This window comes from Syngnathus floridae, chromosome 10 (genome assembly GCF_059516105.1).
Source record: "Syngnathus floridae isolate MCC-2025c chromosome 10, RoL_Sflo_1.0, whole genome shotgun sequence".
Classification (NCBI taxonomy): Eukaryota; Metazoa; Chordata; class Actinopteri; order Syngnathiformes; family Syngnathidae; genus Syngnathus; species Syngnathus floridae.
Window position 1 is genome coordinate 1,828,688 of NC_142422.1, and position 26,452 is coordinate 1,855,139.

General features: G+C 43.4%; 6 protein-coding genes, 1 long non-coding RNA gene and 1 other non-coding gene across 16 annotated transcripts; 6 read left to right on the forward strand and 2 right to left on the reverse strand.

The window, feature by feature from the left end:
• Positions 1-67: 67 nt before the first annotated feature.
• LOC148391666 (uncharacterized) lies at positions 68-7,645 on the forward strand. Of its 4 annotated transcripts, none has more exons than XM_088388384.1 (27): positions 68-118; positions 593-686; positions 1,001-1,266; positions 1,971-2,058; positions 2,146-2,211; positions 2,411-2,574; positions 2,737-2,871; positions 2,936-2,989; positions 3,068-3,121; positions 3,290-3,343; positions 3,423-3,476; positions 3,731-3,784; positions 3,864-3,917; positions 4,106-4,159; positions 4,247-4,300; positions 4,400-4,444; positions 4,671-4,724; positions 4,976-5,029; positions 5,101-5,154; positions 5,233-5,304; positions 5,391-5,426; positions 5,515-5,559; positions 5,631-5,663; positions 5,896-6,042; positions 6,122-6,298; positions 6,381-6,471; positions 6,555-7,645. In XM_088388384.1, exons 3-27 carry the CDS (start codon positions 1,246-1,248, stop codon positions 6,920-6,922), a joined length of 2,082 nt encoding a protein of 693 aa, XP_088244510.1. In that variant the 5' UTR covers positions 68-118; positions 593-686; positions 1,001-1,245; the 3' UTR covers positions 6,923-7,645. The 4 variants fall into 4 exon arrangements, with proteins under 4 accessions (XP_088244510.1, XP_088244509.1, XP_088244511.1 ...); XM_088388383.1 differs by lacking the exon at positions 68-118 and having other exon boundaries at positions 212-686; positions 1,001-1,145; positions 1,226-1,266; XM_088388385.1 differs by lacking the exon at positions 68-118 and having other exon boundaries at positions 222-686; positions 6,555-6,632; positions 6,714-7,645.
• LOC148391667 (uncharacterized) lies at positions 5,158-8,479 on the reverse strand. Its single transcript, XR_015861129.1, has 3 exons — positions 8,410-8,479; positions 7,016-7,058; positions 5,158-6,918 (listed from the first exon to the last, which is right to left on the reverse strand). It is a non-coding gene; the product is annotated as an uncharacterized LOC148391667 (long non-coding RNA).
• trnas-aga (transfer RNA serine (anticodon AGA)) lies at positions 8,107-8,188 on the forward strand. The gene has a single exon. It is a non-coding gene; the product is annotated as a tRNA-Ser (tRNA).
• A 218-nt stretch (positions 8,480-8,697) lies between the features above and the next one.
• cfap418 (cilia and flagella associated protein 418) lies at positions 8,698-10,078 on the forward strand. Its single transcript, XM_088388403.1, has 6 exons — positions 8,698-8,911; positions 8,985-9,078; positions 9,272-9,333; positions 9,404-9,469; positions 9,565-9,660; positions 9,744-10,078. The coding sequence occupies exons 1-6, from the start codon at positions 8,778-8,780 to the stop codon at positions 9,901-9,903; spliced, it is 612 nt and encodes a 203-aa protein (XP_088244529.1). The 5' UTR covers positions 8,698-8,777; the 3' UTR covers positions 9,904-10,078.
• A 143-nt stretch (positions 10,079-10,221) lies between these two features.
• wdr73 (WD repeat domain 73) lies at positions 10,222-14,615 on the forward strand. Its single transcript, XM_088388392.1, has 8 exons — positions 10,222-10,362; positions 10,816-10,883; positions 12,549-12,637; positions 12,735-12,823; positions 12,891-12,958; positions 13,029-13,190; positions 13,250-13,594; positions 13,836-14,615. The coding sequence occupies exons 1-8, from the start codon at positions 10,304-10,306 to the stop codon at positions 14,081-14,083; spliced, it is 1,128 nt and encodes a 375-aa protein (XP_088244518.1). The 5' UTR covers positions 10,222-10,303; the 3' UTR covers positions 14,084-14,615.
• On the forward strand, positions 10,877-12,376 carry pdcd7 (programmed cell death 7). Its single transcript, XM_088388391.1, has one exon. It carries the CDS (start codon positions 10,936-10,938, stop codon positions 12,223-12,225), a length of 1,290 nt encoding a protein of 429 aa, XP_088244517.1. The 5' UTR covers positions 10,877-10,935; the 3' UTR covers positions 12,226-12,376.
• plekhf2 (pleckstrin homology and FYVE domain containing 2) lies at positions 14,228-20,239 on the reverse strand. The gene is made up of 2 exons (XM_088388401.1): positions 20,036-20,239; positions 14,228-16,841 (listed from the first exon to the last, which is right to left on the reverse strand). The coding sequence occupies exon 2, from the start codon at positions 16,828-16,830 to the stop codon at positions 16,102-16,104; it is 729 nt and encodes a 242-aa protein (XP_088244527.1). The 5' UTR covers positions 16,831-16,841; positions 20,036-20,239; the 3' UTR covers positions 14,228-16,101.
• On the forward strand, positions 14,982-26,165 carry LOC148391673 (beta-2 adrenergic receptor). Of its 6 annotated transcripts, none has more exons than XM_088388394.1 (7): positions 14,982-16,513; positions 16,627-16,860; positions 19,905-20,023; positions 20,107-21,176; positions 21,262-21,383; positions 22,019-23,624; positions 24,643-26,165. In XM_088388394.1, exon 7 carries the CDS (start codon positions 24,682-24,684, stop codon positions 25,714-25,716), a length of 1,035 nt encoding a protein of 344 aa, XP_088244520.1. In that variant the 5' UTR covers positions 14,982-16,513; positions 16,627-16,860; positions 19,905-20,023; positions 20,107-21,176; positions 21,262-21,383; positions 22,019-23,624; positions 24,643-24,681; the 3' UTR covers positions 25,717-26,165. The 6 variants fall into 6 exon arrangements, with proteins under 6 accessions (XP_088244520.1, XP_088244521.1, XP_088244522.1 ...); XM_088388395.1 differs by having other exon boundaries at positions 22,019-22,366; XM_088388396.1 differs by lacking the exons at positions 14,982-16,513; positions 16,627-16,860 and adding an exon at positions 18,771-19,092 and having other exon boundaries at positions 22,019-26,165.
• Positions 26,166-26,452: the final 287 nt, after the last annotated feature.

The window sequence follows — 26,452 nt, forward strand, 5'->3', positions numbered from 1 at the left end:
TGATGAATAATATACGATTACAATAAGTGCTCTTGAGCGTCATTTTGCGTCGTCCAATCAGAAAAGAGGTTATTGGTCAGGTGGCGGCAAATGACTAAGGCGATGAACTGTAAGCCAGGTGGGCGCATAAACTGAAACATTTTTTTATTTCTAATTCAACATTGAAATGGAATTTAATTGTATTTATTGTCAAGTATTTTACGACAGGAGTAACTACAAAATGAAGAGTTGGCAAGAAACTTACGAGAATTAGCATATACTGTAAGCTAGCCTATCAGCTATGCTAGCTTGCGCTATTCAATTGCGCTTCATGGTTGTGTTGCTGGTTACGTTACAAAAATCCGAAGAAAATGTTTTTATTATTGTGTATTATTAGTTTATTTCTTGACGTCCTCAGTTGTCGTATGTTGCCTCTTTCATAACAGTTAGCTGCTACTATGCTACATTTGCTAACGTGGTTCTAATTTGTATGGGGAGAATCACATATTAAAACGTATTTTTTTGTCTTTTAAAAATACTTAATGTGTTCACCAAGTTTAATAAGGAATAGAAATAAGAAATACTGCTCGTTTTTCTGTTTATTGTGGACCAGTCTCAGCCTTCCTCACCTCCTGATTGGCTGATGGAATCTCCAGAAAAAGCCACGGAATGTTGGACTGGTGTGTCACGCCAGGGGAAGTTCAAAGGTCACACTTCTCTTTTATTTAACTCGCGTATTTGTGTCATATTAATGTATAAAACAACCACCTCTCATAAGTAAAATAAATTGTGCAGTTTAGAGCTGCAAACGATGTGGTGCTAGATTCAGTATTGTCTTGAAATGAGCTTAATTGTCATTTTCTGTGGGATTTAGTTAAAAAGTTAAATTTATCTGTATCCCCACACACACACACACAAATGTAAACATTCCCGGTGATGTAATTATTGTCAATGCTGCAAACACCTGCATGACATCAAGAAGCACACTTACCGAGTGTCTTCTCCTTCTACTCTCCCTCAGGTATTTCTCACCCTGTTGAGAAGAAGACGCATTGGACGAGAGACGCCAGCAAGGGTCCTGCCAGCCTCCTGGGAACCTGAGGGCTCCTGCAGAGAGCCAGAGACACGAGCATCCAGGAGGGCAACCGTCCCGGGCGAATTATGCAGTGAGGAGCAGCCGAGCTGGCATCGTAGCTGCTTTGTTTTGGTGCTTTCTTCCTGACTGCAGCGTGGTGTGTTTTGTGAGGACTTTGGTCGTGCAGCACCATGGGAGCCTTCGGTGACAAGGTGAGCGTGATGGTCCGGCCTGGTGGCGGCCTGGCGGACCTGAGATTAGAAGAAAACAAAGGTTGAGGTTGCAATGAAAATCACAAAGGATATTTTTTGTTGTACTTTTTAAAGGCAACCTTCTTGAGGTGGCACAAAATTTTAAATATGATTTTTTATTTTGTTGTATAAACTACTGACAGCATAAATTCAAAATGAATTTAGTATTTATTTGTAGAGTTTTTTAATATTTTTTTTGTGATTGGTGTATGATTTAAAAAAAAAAATCAAAATAATTTAGAACCATAATTTCTGAGCACATGAATAGTAATCTGATTTGGAACGTGCTTATGTATTAAAATACACAAAAGTACATCAAATTAAAATGAGATTGCACTGTATATTTTGTCATTGGCGATCACTACTATAGTAGGCTTTAGTATGTGGTTAGAGATTTTAAAAAATGTAAATCCAATGTAAACATGGCAAACTCCATCATAAATAATTTCAAAAGTAGAGATGGGAAAGAAAACAAATAAAGAAAGTTTCATTTTGTCACCTGACTGGCCTTGGGGTCCAGTGGGGTCATCGATGTCAGCTCCACATTCAATGTCAAAAAGTATTCATGCAATTTTTCTCTTTTTTGTATTGAATGAACAAGAAAAGCAACACTTGAGTTAGCATGTTCATTTAACATGCTAACACGCTTTTTTTTTTGTTTCCAGGCGTCCTCGCCGTGGACGCTGCTCGTCCTGCTGCTGTGCATCGTCAACTGCGCTCTCTGCCAGGAAGACTATTCCGGAAACCACTCGGGTCCGGGTCCATGCGTTTGAACGGATATCGTGTTTTGGATGCATCGGATGAATGAACTAATCATTTATGTGTGGCTGAAATGTGCAGGCGAGGATCACACCTATGAAGGCTCCATCCTGGACCCCTATGACCACTTGAGGCCCCCGCAGCCAGGTCGGTCACATGACTTTTAGGGTGTATGTCTTTTGCAAATGTAGATGGTGAATTGATAGGATGTTTCTCTGGGTTGAATGCCAAGTCTTGTGTTACGGCTCTGATGCGACTATTTTGCAGGATCTCTGTGTGAAAGGGGCTCCAGAGAGTCTACTTGGTGAGTGAACCTCAAACTAACAGACATCGTCATCTCCACCAGAGTCTTCCCACGGTTACGACGAGGACCAGAATCCGGAGGAGGATGACTACGACCCCTACGGGCCCGCCCCCACCCAGGTCACCATGATCACAGAGGACGCCTTCCCCTACGTTACCACCACGGAGTCACATTACGCCAAGGAGGACAAGCTGGGTCGGAGGAAGGTAGGAGGAGGCACAACATTTCATGACCCGAGGGAGTCATTTGTAACCACAGTTGACTCCTGGGGGGGCCAGGAACATCTCACAAATAGAAAAAATCCATAAGAGGCAGTCATAATGTCCATAATTTCAGACATATACCAAAATAAAAAAACGTGGTTTCAGGTCCCATTCAGGCCCCAACGACCTGACGACTCAGAAGAAGAGTTCGATGGCAACGCAGGCCTCGGGGAGGAGGGTCCCACCGAGTGCGACTGTGAGCCGGGAGAACCAGGATTTGCCGGCTTTGCTGGACCCAAGGTAGACTAGAAGTGTCCAGATTGGTGTATCAGAAGGCTCATCTGATCTTCTCACTTCCTGTCAGGGCTTGCGGGGCCACCAGGGTAAAATGGGAGCACCAGGACACCAAGGCAGAGAGGTGACGCTCCAACATCATTAACATAACAAATTAAAAAAATCAAATGAAGCAAAATAAACGAGTGAGTTGTGTTTTCAGGGTTATAAAGGAACAAAAGGAGTACCTGGCCGAAGAGGAGATGCTGGTCCAGTGGTGAGGAAACCAAATGAATTTTTTTAAAGTACTTTATCCAAAATCCACCTGCCTTCCACTTCATTAATAAAATTGTGATTAAAAATAAATAGCTTCCCTTTTATCAAAACAGCAAAAACTTGGACTATTTGTTTGTTTGTTTGTATCTGTGTTTGCATTTGATTTCAGGGTGATCCCGGACCCGAAGGTGAAGACGGAGGTTCTGGTTTTATGGGTGGCATGGTAAATGAAGAGCCAGACAATAAAATATGACCAAATGAATCAGAATATATTTATGATTATTTTTATTTTTTTTTACCAGGGAGAACCAGGACTTATAGGTGACCGGGGTGAGCGTGGCGGGCCGGGTCTGAAGGTAAAACATTTTTTGACATCCCTGAGGTTATACAAAAAAATACACACAGACCTTCTTAACTTGCAGCGGAATCACGGCAAGTCCACTTGGACAAACTTTATCCCACTTTTGTATTTTGAACGTAATGAACCAGACCTTGCTGTGGATTGAGAAATTGACTCCCCCAATAGAATATTTTAGAATTGCTATTGTCAATATTTTAAATACTGTACAATATGGGAACCACAAACATATTACACACTTCGTGTTTATAGGGTGATGCCGGCATGGAAGGACCGCGAGGAGGAGTTGGAGGGCCTGGTAACTTAGTAAGAAAACCCAATTGATTATTCAATCAATTCGATTTAAACATCAAAGTCTAAAGTTGTGTTCTTTTGTTTTTTTTAGGGTTCTCGTGGTGATCCTGGTATCCCGGGATCAAGGGGAGGTAAAGGTCCCAAGGTACAAATTTGATGGTCACCTTTTTTCTTTTTTGTGGTAGAAATACTGTTTCCGTAAAAGGAGTGTTTAAAACATTTTTGTTTATCATATGAGGTGAAGTGAGGCTACATTCAAATCTTGCTAGCAAAATGAAAACTACCGACTTTATGCGTATCATGAATACATCATCATGTGTTTTACCTATCCAGGGTTCCGTGGGTGAAGAGGGCAAAGTAGGAGTTCAAGGACAAGATGGAAGCAAGGTCATTAAGAAAGATTGAAAAATTGCTGTAATAGCTGTCGGCCGCTAGAGGTCAGTATTGACTGCACTCTTTGGTCTCATCCTGCAGGGTCAGACTGGAGCGCCCGGATTCCCAGGAGACATTGGCGACAGAGGATACAATGTAGGACACCTTGGAATATGTTTTTACTTGGAATACGTTGAGTTTATTTTTTGTTACATTACATTTCTGTCTGAATATTTCCTTGTTTGTTTCTTTCAGGGTTATTTTGGCCAGCCTGGTGGCCGCGGACCCACTGGAACAAAGGTACACATTGTTTATCTGTATGCCCATTGTTTACTTTAGTTTCATTATGTCAAAGTTAAAAATAAAATGGTTATACACAACCAGTTCCACAGAGAGACATCTAAATTATTTAATTTAAAAAATCTGAAACATTTCCCACGGAATCCAGTAATTCATTTTTTGGGAGACATGAGCTTTTATGGGCATTGAAATTTTAAACAAGTTTTTTTTTTTTCTTCTCTGGCAGGGTACCCAAGGTCTTGGTGGCATTCCAGGCAGCGATGGTGACCCTGGAGAAGATGTGAGTGGGTATAAACATTTGTATACTTCAGGTGGGCAAAATACAGCCACCGTGTATTTTAAATTACCCAAAGTCCTGTCAATTTTTTTCCATTTATGTAGCCATTTTTCACTTAAATTAATTAAATTGTATTTTTTAATTATTTTTATTTATCTAAATGAATGACCAGTAAGGTGATTTAATTTACAAAATGCAGATGTTAGTAAAAATAAAATCTTCCATATGACATCCTCTCACATTTGTCTCCTCAGGGTCCCATAGGTGTCCCAGGTCTGATGGGCGAGCCAGGTTTCTTCGGGGCTAAGGTGACTCGGCCACTGTCCGCACGCTCACTGAGTTGAGCGTGATGCTGAAGCGGCTCTTTCAACCGTTGCAGGGAAGCAAAGGCGAGCCCGGCGTTCGAGGACCTCGAGGCAGAGTGGGCTCTCTGGTGAGTAAGCAGTGCACCACATTTACCCTTTATAAATTTCTCCTGATCTATTCAAATTTAAAAAAAACTTTCCATCAGGGTCCCGCAGGTGAGCAAGGAGATGCTGGGATACCTGGCAAACCAGGACCAACAGGTCTCCAGGGACCCATCGTGAGTACTGTAACACACCGACAACCGCACAATTTCTACACAACTTATCAGCATGTGTGTGTGTGCTTGTGTGTTGTGCTCTTCAGGGGCCCAAAGGCGAGACCGGACCAGACGGGGACACGGTAAGACCAGTCGTGCGGGTCAAGTGCAATTTGTGATTAACTCCTCGTCATGATTTCCTTAATTATTTTCCTTTACTTCCACGTGCAGGGTGCGAAGGGTAGGGTAGGGATCAAGGGACAAAAAGGACAAAAGGTCATTTTTTGTTTTTTTCTCAGCATGTTTGACACTTTTACTTCTTGAGTGACTTTGGTTTCTGCTTTCAGGGCTCAGTTGGTGACCGTGGGGACAAAGGAGAGGTGAGTTACAAGGGTTTAAAGGTCATCAAAACACAAAGCAGAGGTCAAAGACATTGTTTTTAGATTCATATCTTCATGCATGAATTTTTATTGCTTTTCTAATGTTTTAAAATGGTCCAAATTAAATGCTTACTTAATGTACTATAAACATAATGACTGTTTTTGTTGGAATATGTAAATAATTCATCATTAATAATAATAATAATAATAAATACTCATATCTTTGTTTCAGCGTGGTCCAAAAGGTGCAGTTGGTCGACTCGGCAACGCCGGCCCCGTGGGTCCCCCCGGCGTCCCGGGGACCCGAGGAGCCCGCGGCCCCATTGGAGATTCGGGTGTCAAAGGCCAAGCCGGACCCAAAGGCGTGCAAGGTTCCATTGTAAGTTGTTTAAAATGGACTATTTCAGGATGTTTATACACAGTAGGTGGAAAAGACGTGACTAAATGTTGTCATTTAGGGTCCCGGGTTGTCAGATGAGCAGGTGCTGCAGCTGTGCCGCGGCGTGGTTACAGCTCAGATCTCGCAGTACGCCGCCTCCATCCGGGCCAAGTGCACGCAAGGCTGCCCCATCAACAACCGTACGCTCATCGGACCCCCTGGAAGCAAAGGACCCCCGGGACCAGCCGGCAAAACTGTAAGATTGGCGTCTATGTAAGATAGTCAGGTTCTCTTCCTGCATTTTTTTTTTTTATTAATCTATTCCGTGTCTCTTGTAGGGCAAAGCGGGTAAAGCTGGATCTAAGGGAGGCCGTGGTGTTCAGGGAGACCGAGGCCTAGAGGGAGAGAAAGGATCACAGGGAGAACGAGGTCTGTTATCTGGATTTTTTTTCCTCCTTTTCAAAATTATTTTGAATTCATGTGTGGAAGTTGATAGGTGCCTTTCTGAGCAGGCAAAAAGGGTCCTAAAGGAATTGTAGGTGATCCAGGAAAAGGCTTCCAGGGACTTGATGGACCACAAGGGGTCCCTGGTGAGACTGTTTTCATTGCCTTGGTCATTTTCTGTATGCTAACACTAGCACCCACGCTAACACTACACGGAACCACCTCAGGTTTTCCGGGTGAGCCTGGCGTTGCCAAAAATGGCATGGAAGGTCCGCGCGGAGCCCGCGGGTTCCCGGGTCGGATGGGTATCACCGGGATGATGGGAATCGCCGGCGTTCCGGGTTTCTGCGAGGCTCGAGACTGCAGCATCCACGCGCCGGTGATGCGCAAAGAGCAGGGTCTGGTTAAGGGACCGACCGCGCAGCTCCTAAACTAAAGATTAACAAGATCGGAAAGTCCATTTGTCATCATCATTTTTGCATTATTTAAGCTTCGAGCTGATGAGAACATCAGTGGGCAAAGTACACACCTGAGGGGCACTCCGCTCCGGAACACTGCTTTGTATCCATTTTCTAGGTTGGGTAAAAAGTATTTCAATTTTTCCATTCAGTCCCATTTTTTTTTTATTCCTGATGTTTAAAATGCAAATGAGGATTGGGTGCCATTGGGAAGCATTTACAAGGCTTCACTTTATCCTCATTTTATCTTCCAGCCTCAACCCAAAATGTAGTCAATTCAATCTGAGGCCTTTTGTGCTTCCATCAGATCGTGGCCGGAACATAAAATGTGGAAACGGTGGAAGCGCTGTGAATCTTTTCCGGTAAATAAATAAATAAAGGATGACGTGTAAATAGGATGTAAAGTATCTCAAGTACATGTACGGTGCTCTGACGTGATGTTTTGTTTTATCCTTGCCTCTGCTTCCCTTCCTCTTCGTTATCACAGGACCTCATACTTTTTTTTTTTTTCACATAAATTCCAAGGAAACACGGTGAGCTCGCATCAAAGGAATAAAGTGTTTTTAAAACTGTTCAACTATTCTATTAAATGTGAAATTTATGAATAATTCCGTGAGTTTTGTGAACTGTTTTGAGATGGCACCTAGAGGCATCTGTTGGTTTGAAAAACAATACATTTTTAAATAAATACGTTCAAAACATTCTGTTTGTTTGAATTTTAATTGTTTTATTTTTCTTAAGTGTGAAGTTGTATTTAAATGACCATTTTTATTTATTGAATGTGCCTGGACTTGGTTAGGAATCTTTTCAAAGTCATTAAAGTGCAAATGACGAGTCACACAAATAACAAAAAGCGTTGTGACAATATAGCCCAAATTTCCCTTATTTTTCATAGTCTTCCTTTTTTCCTTAAAGAGAATATAAGGAACATTTGGAGAATCTGAAAGAATTTGACATTTATCGATTATTTGAATCTAGCAAGACTTTACGTATGTGGCCATTATTGATTTTGATGATTTAAATAAAATGGAGTAATTAACTTAATTATCTGACAACTCTGTTTAAATAAAAGTGACCTGAAAAAGATGATGTGAAATAATTGCGTTTGCAGTCAACTACAATTCTACGTTTATAAATATAAATGATAGGCGAGTTGTCAACAGTTGTCGTGGCCGAGTGGTTAAGGCGATGGACTAGAAATCCATTGGGGTCTCCCCGCGCAGGTTCGAATCCTGCCGACAACGCATGTCTTTTTTTTTATTGCGTCTTGACTCCTCTTCCTACGCACTCGAATTTTTCACGCATTTCAGCAATATTTTAATTAATTTAATCAGATATTTTAACCATCGTAATTTGCTACTTTCACCGTGTTTCCTAATTACTTTCAAAACTAATGCCAGCAATGATTTAATGTAGTGTTTAATACAAAATCTGGTAAAGTAATGATTAATGAATTGATATTTACCATTTCTTTACGGTATATTCATTTGATTTGTCCGAGTTAAATCAATAGAACAGCAACATTATATATTATTTGCGCATTTCCGCCTAGTAGCTCGACATTTTTAACTTTCAAAATAAAAGCTCACAAAATTGATATTATGTACACTGCTAAAGAATTCAATGAAAATATTCTTAATGATTCAAGATTAGTTGTTTAAATTGTATAATGGCTGTTATAATTGGAAGTTTTTTTTATATAAAGCAAAGGAATAGAGACGTAATTTACTTTGAAGGAATGTGCTGTCCCCGCCTTATGCTCGCGTTACTTAGCAACGTCAAATGTTGTAATGGCGAACTTGTTAGCTTTAAGGTAATGGACAGACAGCCGCCATGGACGACGACCTGGACGAGCTGTTGGACGAGGTGGAAAAGAAGTTCTGTCGCAACATTTCCGTCAACCCGGCGAGCTCCAAGGGGGGAGGACAGTGCGGTAAAGACAGGGACGAGCGCCCGCGGAATGTCGGGTAAACCGAGCTAACTTAGCTAAAGATGGCGAGTGTGTCACAGTGTTTCATGGGCCATCACTTATGCGACCAGATGTGAACAGAAGATAAAAAGCATCAAGGAGGACATTGATGCTGCCTTGAAGGAATTACAAGATGAAGACCATAGTGATGCTCCTTGGGCAAAGGTGAACACATTTGAATTAAAATGAATCAAAAACACAACTACCACAACTATAATGTAGGTTTTTTTTTTAAAGAAACATTTTAATTTCAACATTTACTCCACTAAAAATAATTGTTGATCCTTGGGGTAGTCTGCCAAAAGAAAAACATGCACAAATTCTGAATGTGAATTTATTTCTGCACGTTTCATTTCAGACCGTGCCACCTCACAAAGGACACTTGGACGACCAGATTCATTCCCAACCAGGAGGGAGAAAGTGAGCTCAAATATTTGGACCCCACTCTCAGCTTGATATCTCCCCTCCATCTACCCATGCATCCCTGCAGGTGCTGTCCCGTTTACCTGGGAGGGAGCGGCGTGGCAAAAGGAGTTGGAACGGCCGCTTCCAAGAGGTGTCAAAACCCAATTTATCCTCCTCTATGAGCATTAATGCAATTAAATACGTATTGCTCTGTATGGCAATGACCAATGGGCATGTGCGGGGCAGGTCATGTGACCAGCTGAGGTGCACTTCCTGCGACTTCCGGGTGTTGACGTTTGACGACTGCGAGTGGGACTCGTCATGTGATTATCTCTTCCTCAGGTGAACTTAAATCACACTGCCAGCAAAGAAAAATATTTCCTATGTGTGATATGAATGAAAAGACTTTTTATATGCACATGCAGGAATAACATGCCTGATCATGGGAAGCTGGGAGCCAAGCTGAGAAAGAGGAAGGGCGTCCGGGCGTACGCTTGCCAGTGCAGCTGGTTCGCCGCCTCGGAGGCCACGGACGTGTCGATGCAGCCGCAGCTCAGATGGGCGTGCGCAAGACACCCGGCCTAAATCCTCTTCATATACCACTCGCAAAAAAATGTACACAACTTGCTGTTCTCTAATGAATGTTGCATCCAAAAATGGACCAGTTGAGACAAACTGAATTGTTGCTGCTTTTCCAAAACAGTCATGTTAATCAAACAGTAGCTGAGACAATTAAATTTCATACAATAATTAAATCATTCCAGGTTTTTGGCTTTGTGATTTTTTTTTAATGGTCCCACAAGAATTTTTCTGAAGCTTTCACTTGTTGAGTTGATAAAGAAAATGTCGATTTTTTTGAAAAAAATAAATAAAAATTTCGCAGTCTACGCGCTCACTGGATCCTCCGCCAGTCCAGCGTGTGGCGCTGTAACGTAAGAGGTGAACCGGAAACTCGGCTGCTACGACGCTATCAACGAGGAACGTGATGGAAGTTTCCGAATTTGACGAATTAATAGACGACTGGTTTATCGAATCTTTGAAAACGTAAGTCACCGAGAAGGTTTGGTTGTCAACCATTAAAGGCTAACTGTTTTTTTACCTTAAGAAAGCACTGCGAGTATATGCGAATAAGTCGGCGTGCAAATGTTAGCACGAGGGCTTCGGCGAGGCTTAATTTCGATTGTTTTTACAGCTTGAATTCCACTCGAATTTGTTCTAAATTTGAGAAACCTCTACTTATCATGAATATTTCATCTCGTACGTCTCTTATAGCGTCATCTCATACTTTAAATAAATTTATTTCATATTTCGACTTGTTTCTGTCATTGATAATATTCTAAGTTACTTTTTGAATTATTTACTGTCTTAAGTGTCTCTTCATAACTATACATGTTTTAATTCGTGGTAAAATGGTGAAATAGCTGACTTTTTAAAAGAATATTTCTTATGGAAGCTGTGAGGTTAAAGGTCATGATCTGTCTTGCCTGTGTTGTCCAGATACAGAGACCTTCATGTGTATCAGCTGGAGTTTCCCACCCGAGTCATAGAGTGGACTTCAGGGAAAAGTGAGTAAATCCATTTACTTAAGACTTCTTGGCCGTTGTTAGAAAAAAAGAAATGGACTGGACATACGGCCCCGGTGGGCCAGGGAACCACCCAAATTACCCCGCCGGCGGAAACATGCCGAGCAGCTATGGGTACGAAATGTCCTCCAATTATCTTCCCCCTGGATTTCCTTGCACTTTCCCACCTCCGCAACATCCTCCTTTGGGCTACTTCCCCACCGGTCCCCCTCCGCTTCCGACGTATCCGCCAGCGGTCCCGAATTTTAACTGGAATCCTCCACAAAATGACTTCCAGCCGCCCAGTGAGTTTCTTCCTGAGGCTCCTGTTGATGAAAAAGCGCTCCAGAGGAAGCAAGATGAGCAATGGCTGAGTCATTTTTTACAAAGAAGATCTAGAGAGATGAAGGAAGACGCTCGGATGCCGAAGTCACGATCTCATCCAGAATTCGGAGCCGTCTTGCGTGATGCCGCCGCTCTGGCTTCCCACTTGTCCGACACCTGCCGAAACCTCACTGACAAGCTGCAGGAGGACGGCGTCGCTTGGTCTGCTGCCTACGGAGACGCCTTACGACTAAAACAGGACCTCCAGGATAAACTGGCGAGTCTGGCGGACGGACTTGAAGCGAAAAAGCGGCACGTGGCCCGGGTGCGAGAGCGGCGGCTGAAAAGCAAGCAAAAAGCAGAGATGTTACGAGCCGAGCGGGAGGCGCGACGAGCCGAGAAAGAGAGCGTTGTGGACAAATGGCGGCTGCGACAAATCCACCAAGCGGAGGAGGAGAAGAAGGAGCGCGAGTTGAAGCTGGCGGCAGACTCGGTCCTGTGCGAGGTCCGCAAGAAGCAGAGCGACATCAAGCGCATGCAGGACATCCTGCGCTCGCTGGAGAAGCTACGGCGCCTACGCAAGGACGCCGCCACCCGCAGAGGGGTGAATACCGGCGAGGATGAGGACACGGCCTTCCAGCGCCAACTGGACTCGCTGCGGCGCGTCATCAAGGCCAGGACGAATATCTACACAACGGAGGAAAAGGCGCTGACAGTGATGCTGGACAGCGTGCAGGAGGAAGAGCGGCGAGCGCTCAAGAAGGAAAGGGAGAGGCGGCAAAAGCACAAAATGGACGCCATGCTGTTCGGCGAGGAGGCGCCCGTCGACCCCGCCCTGCGGCCGTACGCCGAGTACTACGCCCAGGCAGAGTCCTCGCTGCATGCTTTGCTTCACATACGGCGACAGTGGGACATCTTCCTGGTGCCCGATGATCATTGTGACGGGACCACTGTCCCGCTGGGATGGATCCTGCCCCAGTTGCCGTCCAGCTCGGCCTGGGCCGTCGCTCTGGTGGACTGAAAACAACCAATTTGTGTGGTTTTTTTGCTTTTTAATTGCTTTTTTGTGAATCACAGAGCTCATGAGTGAATATTTGTACTGGTAATGGTCTGGAAAAAAATGCTTTTGTAGCAAACATCTGTCATTTTAATAAATAATGAATTGGATTTGATCCAACACAAGTCATCGTTTCAAATTGATAGTGTGTATCATGAAAAAAAAAAAAAAAAAGAGATCCAGATTTGGTCTGCACTCTTCAAAGGTAAACAAACGTTAGCTGCTAGTTTTGCACAAGCTCCACACTTAAAATTCAAATATAACTGCTTATTTTTATTTGTCTACAGCCATCTGTGTGGCAGGTTACAACAAATCCACCACAAATCAAATTTTGGAGCTCAGTTTGCCTCGAAAACTCTTTGCTGAAGAAAACAAGGTAAATACACGAATTGTAAATGCAGGCTGAGTGGTGTGGCTGGATTTTTATTTTTTTTAATTTATTATTGGTGTGTTTGCATGCATGACGCATTCAGGGTCTCTGTGCCGAACGGGATTTCAAAGTGCTCCACGGTGGATTTTCTCCTGGTCCTGTCAGCGTTCTCAAACATATCCCAGGAACCAGGTGAGCATGTAAACATTTCCTGTCTCGTGTAAAAGGCTTGACAGTTTTGCGCATTTTATTTTGAAAGGCTGATTGTGACTAACGACGGGCTGACCTCTGACCTGCACGTCTGGAACCTAGGGGGCGATGACAGCGGTACGTCCCCTGTGATGTCATCAAAACTATAATCCCAGTTAGCATGAATTAGCTGACGTTTTGCTGTTAGATGTCATTACAAAGGTGGCGAGCTTCCCGGATTCCAAGGAAAGCCCGGGTGGCGTCAAGATGGCGGCCCGGCTCCGGCCGCAACCGGAAGTTCTTCACGGGTGTCGGGGGAACGACATTAGGCTGACCCAGCTCACCACAGGACAGACGCTCTACCAGCTCGGTAATCCGAAATTAATATTTACGCAAATTTTTGATTAATCCCTACTTTTGTCCAAACAGCGTCAGCTTGCGAGGAGCGTGTGACCAGTTTACACTTTTTAAGCGACGCCGTCTTCTTGGCTGCCTGCGCCAACGGCGACGTTCTCACCGTGGACACGCGGACGTCGGCGCCTCCTCAGATGGCACCTGCTCCTCCATCGAACGATTCTGACGTGTGGTGGGTGGACGTGGCCGGCTTTGGGCTGGCCCGCGTGTCGTCATCCGGGCGGGCGGCGGTGTCGGACCCGAGGGACCCGGGGGCCGTTGTGCGGCGGGCTCAGCTAGCGGTAGGCACGTTGCGTGGCGCTTCGGATGACGTCAACGTGTCGTGGGCGCCGGCGTTGGATGACATCGTCGCTGTGTCAGGTTAGTTCGAGACATTCTTTGGATTTAAGGTAAATAATTTTATTTATTACATTTAAATTGAGCCTGAGACATTCTTTGGATTTAAGATATGTATTTTAATTTTAAATAATTGAATTTATTACATTTAAATTGAGCCTGAGACATTCTTTGTATTTAAGATATGTATTTTAATTTTTAAATAATTTTAAATAATTTATTACATTTAAATTTGATTTCTTTTTATTTATTTGATTATTTTCAGGTTTCGGCAGCTCGGTCCAAATCTACGACACGTCCTCGTGGGGAGCGGATGGCCGTGACGCCCGTCCACTTTTCGAGCATCGCGGCCACGCCGTGTGTTCTCCGCAACCGTCCAGTCAAGCTGAAGGTGGCGCTGTTGCCGTCACGCATCACATTTGGCATCCCAAAGAGCCCAGGACGCTGGTGTCCGCCGCTGACGACACATCGCTGCACGTGTGGGATTGGATCCACCAATCGCAATCCAGGTAACCGCTACTTTTTGTCATTTGGCTGTCGAAGCCTGACTGAGTGGTTGGTGGAGCCACACCATTTATCTTTGCACACAAACTGGACTTTAATAAAAAAAGAAATAGTAGTGCAATCCAAAGTGAAATAACTCAAACAAGCAACATAGACGTTTTACATTTTTTTTCTTTTTAAACAAGCAGAGACGTGCCATAGTACAGCTTCTCACTTGTACAAAAATTAATACACGCTAGTGATCATCATTAATCTCATTTTACATTCTGATTAAGCCCTTTTTTTTCTCGCTAGACATCTTAAAAGAACATTAAACACAAACAACAGAATTCCAAGCAAAATCAGCCTTTTTTTCTTTTGTTGAAGCTCCGAAACCGCCTCCTTGCGGCTTTTGGAGGGGAAGGACGATGAAATTTCATTTAGGAAGCGCGCCAGCAGTTAGTGTGTCAACAAGACATCTCACAAAATAATGCTCAACAGAAAAGCCCTCGATTATAACTGGGTTTGAATTGTTATTAAGATGGACGGCCAACAAAACAAAGTCTTTTTAGAAATTCAACATGGGAGTCATATGAATGCCCAAGGATCACCAAGGTGCACCTCATCACTGGATTTGTTTGAAACAAATATTAAAAAAGAAAAAAAAAAATCCCTTTCTTTAGCAGCTTTTAAACGTCACTAGTTTTAAGTGTGAGCCATGTTCTGAAAATAATAGTAGTAGTTTTTTTGCCACTGTACTGTTTTTTTCCAAGAATAAATGTTTTAAAATAGTTTTTTTCTTAGAGCATCACTTGTGTGTGGGGAAAAGCTTTTTTTTGTGTGTAAAATGTTAGAATCTTGACAATATTTAGTCATAGAGTAGAGTAATAGTGTTACAAAAATAAAGTAGATTTGATTAGATTTTTTAAATTTCTTAGAATTTCTAAAGAAAAAAGTTCATCAAAAGTATAAAGTCTGATTCATTCCCACGAGGGAAGAAATTTGAGTTTTTTTAATTTAAGAAAAAACAAACTAACAAATTTAATTTTCAATTGTAATCTTAACTGTAAATTTTATTCAAGACTAGTGTATTTTTTTCTAAGATTTGTTTGATTTTAACAAGTTGCAACTTCACAAAAATACCATTTTTTTTTTATAAATGTTATCTGATGAGAATAAACAAATCTTCATAGGTTACTTTTTCTAGAAATGAATCGCACTCTTACAAAAGTAAAGGCTCTTAAGAAAAAAAATCCTAAACTCAGATTACAGTTGAAATTCTAATTTCTCTCTCTGAAAAATCTAGTTTGACTTTTCTTTTCCAACAAGTAAAAAATCCACATCTGACCACAATCCTGTACATTAGTTTGATTGTTGAACCATTACGTAGCCACAAATGGACAAGCTTTCGTGCTTATTGCTTTAACAAAATGCCAACAGATATCAATTGTATAGCCATGGCAACTGTCGCCAAGACTACATTCCGCAAGCACCAAATTATTATTTTTTTTTTTTGCGCTTGGTCCGGGCGGAGAGGCGTTTAGTGTGTTGTACGAGGCACAAAGGTGATTACGAGTGTAGGCACGTGCGTGGTCGCTACTTGAGTTTTCGGAAGCATCCACTTGGTGACACCCCAAATAGAGAAAAAAAAAAAATCTGCTTTTGTCTGTAAAGACATCTAGAAATATAGAATTCTCAAAAATGAGCAAAATCTGAATAAGTACAACTGCTTTTACAATTTTGCAAGAACGAACTTTTGGGAAAATTGCCCGAATACATTTTTGTCTTGACTTTGCTCCCTTCAAAAAGAAAGTAAAAGTAACCTTTTACTTTTCAACATTCCACTTTTTTCCCCTGAATTTTCTCAATAATGGCCCCAAAAAAATGCCAACGTGTATTGGAAATGACAGGCCTTTAAACTAGTTTGACTTTTAGCTCCGCCTCCTGGTTTTGGCGGACGTCAGTGCGTGGTGGCGGTGGTACCCGCGCGTGGCGTTTAGAGTCTCAGTTCGAAAAACGGTACCAGCGCGGGCGGGGCCCCGCCCCCATCAGTCGCTGCTGTCGTCGTCATCGTCGTCGTCGTCCGAGATGTCGCGGAAGTTCCCGGTGCGTCCGCCGACCGAGTCGGAGCGCCCGCCGGCCATCAGCTCGCTGTAGCAGAACTGGCAGACGCGCACGGGTTTGGACGACTGGCTGGGCAGCAGGTACTTCTTCTCCGAGCAGGGCCCGCACACCACAAAGCCGCACTTGCGGCAGTGGTGGCGGCGGCTGACGGGCGTGAACTTGACCTTCTGGCAGCGCATGCAGACGGCCGCCTCCGAGTCGGGCACCCAGACGGCGGCGTGCTCGCCGGCCGGCGCCTTGCCGCTCTTCTGGAGCAGCTCCTGGACGCACTTGCTGATGTGGTTCATCCACTCGGACTTCTCGGTGGCGGTGGCGGCGTAGACGGCGAAGGACTTGGTGGGCGTCTTGATGAGCCAGCCGTTGCGCAGCTCGCCCTCGTCGGGCACCGTGTCGATGGTGACGCTCTCTAACGGGATGATGTGCTGCTTGTTGTACTTTTTCTTCTGCAGCACGATGTTGCCGTAGACCAGGATGTCGTTGAAGAGGAAGAACTGGCGCGCCTTGGGCTTCTTGCGGCACAGCTTGGTGAGGACGCCCTCGCCGATCAGGACGCGGCCCGGGATGGCCAGGGGCTGGCCTGCCGCCCCGAAGCAGCCCTCCACGACCGAGATGCGCTTGGAGTTGGCCTCGCTGTTGGCCAGGCGGTCAACCATCTTGGCCCGCCCTGCGCCCGCAAAGCAAACGTAAGGTTACACCACATCACGCAAACCAGTTGAGACGTCATTTAGACCAAAGTAGTGCTTTGCCGCCATCTTGAAGTGAGCTAAAGAACTTTATTTGGACAAGTGAAATACTTGTTTATTACGTTGAAATGAATTTAAGACTTCATTTAGACCAAAGTAGTGCTTTGCCGCCATCTTGAAGTGAGCTAAATAACTTTATTTAGACAAGTGAAATACTTGTGACTTGTATAAACCTTTTTTTTAATGGGGGATTGGTAACATGCAGTCATTGGAATTCCACACAAGGCCCATTCACGACGGCGCTATGCTAATGAGCTTGTGCAGCCACCCTAAGTGACGCGCACATTAATAAGCTGGAGCGGTTGCCTCACAGGAGTCAACCACGCTAATTAGCCATGCTCGCCTTTCTCAAAACTTCCGGCCTACTGATCATAAAAAACATGAAACACAAGCCTGTTTGGTTGACGCGGGAAGCGGCGTGCTAGCAAGGCGCGAATGGCCATCTGAGGTGTCAACAGACGCCACCGCTAAGGGATGAGAATAATTAGCGGCTCTGAAGGGACCTCGCGAGCAACCTTCAGAAGGCTTGTCGACGAGCCTTTCTGCAACTTTGGCCGCTTGGCGCCAAAGCACTGTGGTCGGGAGATAACGCAGCGAGCTAACCAAATTGGTTTGAAGAGGAACAAAGGGACGGATTATTGGTTTTTTTTTTTTCCTTTATCATCGCCGCTGTTGTAATTAATGTCTTTCAAGTTAGTTTTGCGTCTTTATAGATGACATGGAACATTCATGAGCCAGAGTCACTTTTGGCCTTTTAAGCAGCTCGCCGCCATGTTGTTAGTCGTTTGAATTTCGTTAATGAGTAGCAGCAAGTCACATCAATGGCGCAACTGGGAGAGAATTTTGCCAAGCGGGATTATCCACATAAACAAATGATAAAGCGAGAGATTATCCTTCAAACTCATCAAAATTGGAAATTCTTTGCTGTCAGCTCCAAAGTTTTTAAGTTATTTCGACTAGTACATAACTTCATGTTGGTTGAAGGCGTGTTCTTTTCTGTCCTAGCCGCAAGCATTTAAAAAAAAAATTAATTCACGTCAAGTTGCAACACAAATCAACAACCGAGTCGTCTGATTGGCCGACGCACGTCCCGACGTGTCTTTGGATTATCTCAGGGTTGAATCTTTGTTGAAATCCAACCTGGTTTCTCACAACACACAGGTCAATTTATTAGGTACACTGAGCAAAGACAGCCGTCGATTTAATTCGGTTTGCCGGCCGTTAGTTAAGACTGTGGCTTAAGAGTTGCATTGCGTTAGCGTTACCACGGCAACAGCAAGTTCCAGTTCACGTACGGCAGACAACGTCCGACGGGCGCCTTGTAATCTGCGGCCATTTATACACACGTAGACATATTGGATTATGATTACACAAGACGCTGTGCTGGAAGGGAAAAAGGGAGTGGAGGACGTTTCGGATAATCGGGTAGATCATTGACGAGGGCCTCGCCCTGCTCACCTATTCAAATCGTGTGTGTACCTACACATTTTTACAAATATGTTTATTGCGGACTCGTTAGGGGAAAAAGCAAAGCTGCAAAATGACCACAGAGTTCCTCACAAGCACTTTTTTTTTTCTTCTGGCTTTTATAGGTGGCCTTGACAAGGATTAAGCTTTTTAAAAGCATTTCTCTGAAAAGCCTTTTAACAGCCATATAAGAACGATAGTAATAAAATGACCTGTCATGATTCTTGACGTAGAATGTAGCGTTTAAGGAAGTGGCGCGATGGAGGTGAGTCAATCTCGGGGATTACGCTGCTTAATATTTCTTAACCATCAGACAAAATGTAAATTTGTTTAAGTGAAGATGACATCATGCATTAGGTTTTTATTACCATTTTCAAGCAAAAATGATTTAATTGATCCATCTCATTTGGAGTAGACTTCATTTAATGTTTAATGCGGTTTTGTTGACACCAGGATGGATTGCGTTACTCTTGTTCAACAAAATCCTGGACTTTATTCTGTTGATAACAAACTCGATGAAGCTTTTCCAAGTTTTGCCCCCCTATGTCGCACTTTCATCCTAACTTTACTTTAATTGGAGCTCATGGTGACTAATATAAGCGATCGGAGAGGATGTGTTGAGCATAAAGCTCTTTGTAAGACGCATATTTGTGGATGCTAAGTAGCTTAGCAGACCCAGCCTGCGTGCCAGACTCCTTGGGGGAGGTACAACTTTTTTTTTTTTTATTCCAATGCAACTTGCTGAGCCGCAACTTCCCTTTTGAAACAGGAAGACGACTCAGCAGGAGTCTGGATCACAACTTTCGCTCCTCTTCAAAACCATTGTTGTTTTGTTAAACAATTAAGCACAGAATATTCTGGAGAATAAATTTTTTGACGTTCCCAAATGAAGGTCAACTGGTTACCAATCAAGCAGGGCACTTATAAACAATCGGCATGTTTCCAGCTATTGTCAGAAGGGCTAATTAATTAATCAAATATAAATCAACACTGCAATGTAGTAGAATGCAGCTTTCAAATAGAGATGGCAGCAATTTGGGGCGGGGCTTAATTTCAGCCGGTTGTCAGGTTTGTTTGTTTAATTGTTTGTTTGCACAAAAGAAATAACTTATATTTGCACGAAACTTGGTTAGTACATGCAAAGTCAATAGAGTAATCCTAGATTCGAACCCCGAACCTCAGAAATATGATGCACACGTGCTAATCACTAAGTACCATATTGGCCTCAACTGAAAAGGGTCGCTTCCAAATCGGTGTTTCCCCTGTAAGAACTGTAAAATAACACTTAACGCAAATTTGGAAATTTAAACTGACAAATTTGTTAAATCTAAAACTTGCAGTTTGACGCCCAACTTCGACCAACTGTTGCTACCGTTAGCCTAGCATCACTGGCCAGCGCAGCTTCGACAGAAAGTTAGCTTTTCGCCTCGATTGCACTTTAGTTGACTTATTTGTTTGTTTTTTTATTTTTAACCTTTTGACCACAAACTGCAAGTAATTGATTTTTTTTTTTCCAGGAAGGTTGTCGAGCTTGCACCGTTCACAAGGCGCTACTTGAGCTCCGTTAAGAGAAGTCAAAGCTAATCGGCTAAGCTAGTAAACATTATCAACACAACACCCAAGTAACTTTTTGACAGTAAGTACTTACCAAATTCTATATTTCTCTCCCTCTGTCTCGTTTTTATTCGATGACTATTTAAACGTGTGTGTCCGACGAAGCGGGTGGAACAACGGATCCCATCAAAAAGTGTCTGTTAAAAAGGAGCCGAGCAGCCGCAAACGCAACACCGCAAGCCGCCGCCTGCTTGGGAGATGAGGGGGAAAAAAAACAACAACATGGCAGCCGAGCAACGCGGTGCCTTCAGGGACACTCGAGGGTCGGAAATCTGAACGCTTTTGATCAGGCGGGTTCAAGTGACACTTCAAGGTCGGAAAGTTGATTTGTCAGTTCAACGACTGCAAAGTAGCGGGAAATTAACTGATGTTGTGTGGGTTTTGAAAAATATTTCTGGTTGCTAATTTCCAATTCGACTCCTGTCACATTTCTCCACTGACTCTTAACCATCCCGAATTCATTTATTTCAGTCGCTCATTTGTCTTTTTTTTTCTTCTCACTTTTACTTTAGATTCAATGTGTTGCCATGCAACTGAAACCTGCCGAAGGCCTTCAGAATCCCGACTACTGCCGTCGAAACAACACCAACATATTATTGATAATAATTTCATTATAGATTCACCACTCTGTCCTTGGTGGCTCCCCTTCATATTGCTTTCTCTTAATATGTGCACCAAAAGATTGATTTGCAGGGGAAGAAGATGCCAGACTAGATTAAAAATGTATTTTTAGGGCACATTTTTCAAAAAAAAATACAATCAAATAAATAAATAGAAATCTATTCAGGTTAGGATGAGGCAGCATCTCCCATAATCCATCCCCCCCCAAGCTTGCCTGCTTTCTTGCTTGGACACGCACGTCCAAACAAAGATGACATCACTGCACACTCAAACGTGACTCAGAGGCCAGCCAGCGGACCGCGAGCTCGCCCCCACGCGCACGCATACACCCATCTGTCCAATCCCCCAACCTCCTCCCCTCCCCAAGGCCGCCCAGGGACTCACCCAGCTGGGGTGATGATGATGAGGATGACGAAGGCCTGCAGACAACAAGCAAAGCATGTCACAGTCACAGTGAATTAACGCCACGCTCTCGGGTGGCGTGCGGGGATCGAACGGCGGCTCGTGCCACGCAAGCCGCTGTGTCATCATCGCATAAAGTGCACCGATATGAAGTATGTCCAATCACACATTGAACGACACCTGCAAAGTAAAGTTTGTGTTCTTCAAAGCGGTATAATTGATCTTGTGTTTTGGCAGAACTGCAGCGACCGGGCACACACACACACAGAGGATGGCGTAATCTCGTGTTTCCCTTGTGTGCGAGTAATCCTTAATCCGGGAGTCACGGCGGCAACCCGACCAGTGAGCTGCCGAGTGAGGTAATGCAGATTAAAGTGTTGTGTCAGCAGCTGAAGATGAAGATTCAACTTTCACTTCAAAATCTACACACGCTCGTGTCCATGTCGATGACATCATCTTTCGCAGTGTTGACAAACTTTTGAAATGCATGGCTGCTCCTTTAAAGTAGCAAATTTTTTTGGACAGTTCATAACTGCTTTATGCTAATTTCTGTTAGCCTGTCTATGGTGTTCCCATTGTATGTTAGCATTAAGTTAAATTTGCGTGAACATTTTGGTGTTTAAATACACAAATTCTAACACACACACGCACGAATGTATTCCCTTCAATTTATTACTTTGATTTATATATTATATTTCCCCCCGCCCAAAAAAAAGAATAGGGCTTCAGATATGACCTATAAAATTATAATTTTACTGCACATGAGAGGACATTAAAAAATATTTTTGAGTTCCAGGTTTAAGATAATGTGTTTTAATCCAAATAAGATAAAAACCTAAAAATGTCTTCTTTCCCATAACATTATGCACACTGATAATTCATTAACGCGTTTCCGTAATGGCTCTCGCTCGATAAGTGTTTTTTTTCTGACTGTCGATGGAATTCTTTCCATGCACCTGAATAAACATCTTAATGCGTTTTAATGGACTTGCAGGACTGTCAACATAATGGAAAGTAAGGACATTGGACGAGCGGTGGTGTGGAGGTGGTAGAGGAGGAAGGGGGGCTTCACTGTCATCATCCTCCCAGTCAGCCAATGGAGCGAGCAGGAAGAGAGAGACCCTTATAAAGCTGAGCGGACCATCGGCATCATCATCCTCCTCCTCCTGGTCCTTTTACAAAGATGGACGTGAGCTGATGAGTGGGCTTTCTTTCTTTTTTTGGGAGGGAGGGAGGGGGGGGGAGCAGGAGCCACCACGTGCGTGCATGGATGCGTGCAAGGCTGGAGTGGGGGGGCAAGATGTGTGAAGATTCGTGTGGCTTCCTCAAAGTGACACTCAAAGTAAGTCCAGCTTCATTTCTGAGGTTTTCTCGGGTCTCTTTTGGGGGGTTGAAGCACTTTGTGGTGATTGATTTGTAGAATTGCACTTTAGGACTACATGCAAATCTGTTATGGTAATATATCTTTGTTAATTTGCTCGGTAAAGTCAAATATATATATTTATTTCTTGTTCGTAAAGCTCTCGCAACCACGTCAACAATGTCCTTGAGGAAGGTTTTCATTCTTCATTGCTCATGCCGATGTGGAGGCAGTGTTAAAGTGCTTTGTTTACCTTGAAGGCAGAAAAGTGACGTACAAGTAAAAGGCCATTTTTTTATGAGACTTATAAAAAGATAAAAATAATAGTCAATAAATGTTGAGTAAAAAAAAAAAATGAATAAGTCATTTAAAACATAGAATGTATAGTTTTAATGTAAATTATATCAAACTGATTCAAAATTATATAGAAACTAACATATTCATTTTAATACTTATCCAACCAATGCCATGTTTCGATCCCAGTAATTTTTGTAATACACAATTGGGTGTCATTGCAAACAGCCACTTGCAAGAGGGTGTGTACACATATGCAACCAGTTCCAATTGACTGTTATCGATCGATCAAAGGTTTGGAAATAATTCCACTTGATCTTATTTTTATATATATTTTATATATATTTACATCTGAGAAAACCAGGCATTTATACAGGGGTGTGTAGACTTTTTATATGCCCTGTAAATAAAGCTAAAAGTACATCTGTGCATGTAAACATAGTTTACATAGCATGCATCTATTTGCACTGGCACTCCGGGGAAGATGATTAGCTAGATATGAGCGAGCCTTCTGCATGAGCAGCCACATGGACTCGGGGACCGTGTGTGTGTGTGTGTGTGTGTGTCGGTGTGTGTGTGTATTTAGCCGCTGGTGAAAATGAATGTGAAACTGAGAGATAAGCAATGACAGTGTGGGTCCAGGAGGCGGTGGGAGGGTTGTCGTCTCGTTGCGACACTTTGGAAGATCTACTGTAAACAAGAACGAGATTATTGTGGTACAGTGACGGCGTGTCATCACATCGCACACGTGTGGGAAATGATACACAGGGGTGTCAAAGGTGACGATGACAGAGCTTCAGGGGCTGATTTTTTTTTTTATGTTTGTGAGGATTAAAAGACGGCCCAGTTTGCTGGCTTGTGTTTACTACTACGGCTGTCCGCTTGGATTATGATGTCAGTGTCCATCCATCCATCAAGCCGGCCGGCCGGCCTGCTCCGGTCTCACGTGAGCCAACAGAGCCGGCTTATTTACTCATATAAAGTCACATGACGTGATTACAGATGGAGCTGAGATCTAGAGTAAAATATGTTTTTTTTTTTGTTTTTTTTTAACATGACATTTATTTATTTCCATCCATCCATTTTTTTCTGCCTGATTTCTCTCAAAAATCTTCTTAAATTAGTTTTTTTTAATATGAAATTAATGTATTAATTTATTTCCATCCATGCATTTTTTTTTCTGCCTGATTTCTCTCTAAAATCTTCTTAAATTATTATTTTTTTTATATAAAATTATTTGATTTATTATTAATTTATTTCCATCCATCCATTTTTTTCTGCCTGATTTCTCTCAAAAATCTTCTTAAATTAGGTTTTTTTTATATGAAATTAATTTATTTCCATCCATGCATTTTTTTTCTGCCTGATTTCTCTCTAAAATCTTAAATTATTATTATTTTTTATATAAAATTAATTAATTTATTATTAATTTATTTCCATCCATGCATTTTTTTTCTGCCTGATTCCTCTCAAATATTGTTGAAACTCTTAAATGTGTATTTTGGAAGTCATTCCACTTTACAGCATGAAGTCAAAATTTGATCTTCATTTTAAAGCGATCCAAAATTCATTTTGAGTATTGGCCATGAAAAAGAAAGTGCAAGAGCCCAATCATTCCTGCTTACATAAACTACTTTGTATTCGATAGTGAATATGATTCTTTTATGAATGGATTTTTCCTCGAACCATCAATCCAAAGGGGAAGGTCGTTGCGGTAAAGAACCGCATTTTATTTTTTTTTCTCATTCTTTTCCGCCTCTCAATGACCTTGTACGCATTTTACTTGGAGAAATAGCGCAAATGTTTACAGCGAAGGGATAAATTAAAAAAGAAATCTGTTTAATGAGTAATGCCTCGCTTTTGTTGACGTTGAAACCTTCGCTTGTTAATAAACCCTTGTATTTTCCAAGTCGAGGCTAGCAAGAGCTAGCATCTGCTAATCCTCAACCTCGTTTTCCTTTCAGGTGCTAATGTGAGCGTCCGGCCCCGGGATTGATTGCGCAATGATCGACCCCGTCGAGCCGAGCGTGCCGGACGGCGCGGAGGAGTCGCCGTGCACCGTGTGCTGCTGCACGCAGACCAACAAAATCCTCATGGTGGTCTTCATGGCTCTGCTGATCTTGGCCATCGTCTTTGGTAACCTTCTGACCTTGGCGGTGGTCTTAGGCACCAAGCACTTCCGCACGCCTCAGGGTTACCTGAAGGCCTCGCTAGCCGCGGCCGATTTAGCGGTGGGCGTCTTCGTGGTGCCGCTATCCGTCTACGCCGAACTCCAACTCATGGCCGGCGATTCCGCGCCCGAGTGGACCGCGTCCAACTCTCGCTCGATGAGCGTCCACCCTTGCGCCGTGATCGGACCCATCTTCGCCGGCTGCACGTTGGTGTCCATCACCACCATCTTCTTCATGACCATCGAGCGGAGCATCGCCGTGCTGAGGCCGCTGCATAAGGACTCGGTGATCACTCGCAAACGGACCAGCATCCTTATCGCCTTGTCCTGGCTGGGGAGCTTCTTCCTCGCCGTGTCGCCGTTGCTCTTCAGTCGCGAGATCGTCCTGGAGTACAACACCTGCAGCCGCATGTGCAACTACGCCTTGGGAACCATCGGCGAGTTCCCGTCGCAGGCCTGGAACATCTTACTGCTCTTCCCGGCTTTCGATTTCACCCTGCTGGGCGGGACGGTGGCCATCAACATCATCTCGCTGTCCAGCATCCGTCAGCACTCCAAGCGCAGGAAGCACCTCGCCGAGACCGAGTGCCAGAAAGCGAGCAAGCCCACCTTCTCCGACATCAAAGCGGCTAAGACCATCGGGACCCTGACGGTGGCCTTCACAGCATCCTTCACCCCCATTGCCGTTTTTGTGGTAGGCAACGTTCTGGGCAACGAGTGGTGCAACTTCTCCTTCTTCGCCTTTTGGATTTTGGCCAGCAACAGCTGCTGCAACGTGATCATCTACAGCGTGCGTGATCATAAGTTCCGGCTGTGTGCGCAGAAGTTGCTCTTGAGGGACGCCAACAAAAGCTCGAGACGGACTTGAGTTTTCTTCTTCAGTTTTTTGGTCAAGTATGAATGTCACGTGGACTGCTAAAGTGACACTTCCCGACGAGATTCCAGTTCAGACTCTGGATTTTTCGTTGTGGTCAAAGGTCATTGATGATGGTCCGGGTTGGGTAGTCGAACCTAAACTTGTTCATGGGTCTGTGCAATCAGTTATTTGGTAAAATTAAGAGTGTTGATTAATTGTTTTAATGGAGGACGAAACCTAAACTTAACCATCTTTGTTGCGAGCCCTACTAACCTACTAACCTCCCCCGTTACCACCTCCAACTTACCACTAACTCCCATTCCCCATCCTTCCTTGCATCCTCCTTCCTTGCTAACCCCGAAGGAGGCTCGTGTTGTTCTCTGTGAAGCTGTACTTGAAGTGCGTGAAACGGTTTTGTCATCTGAGCTCAATAATAATATTAAAAAAAAGCGTGTTACAGACCACTGGTCACTTCGTAAACTTGATAAAACCGAGAGAAATATTTCAATCGCATTTGTTCGAGTTGCAATTTGGCGCATCTCGCAAAAGCTTTTTATTTCACCATCAAGAGCGTTAATATTAGCATGAACAATAAAGGGTTCATGAAAAGACGAGTTTATTATTTACCGGCGGAAAATCCACTCAAGCCAGGTGCGCTATATTGATGAGAAGATGGGAGATGAATAGAAATGATGCATCAAAAGCTTTTAGGCAGCTGGTACGACTTTCTGGACAACAAAATGCGAGC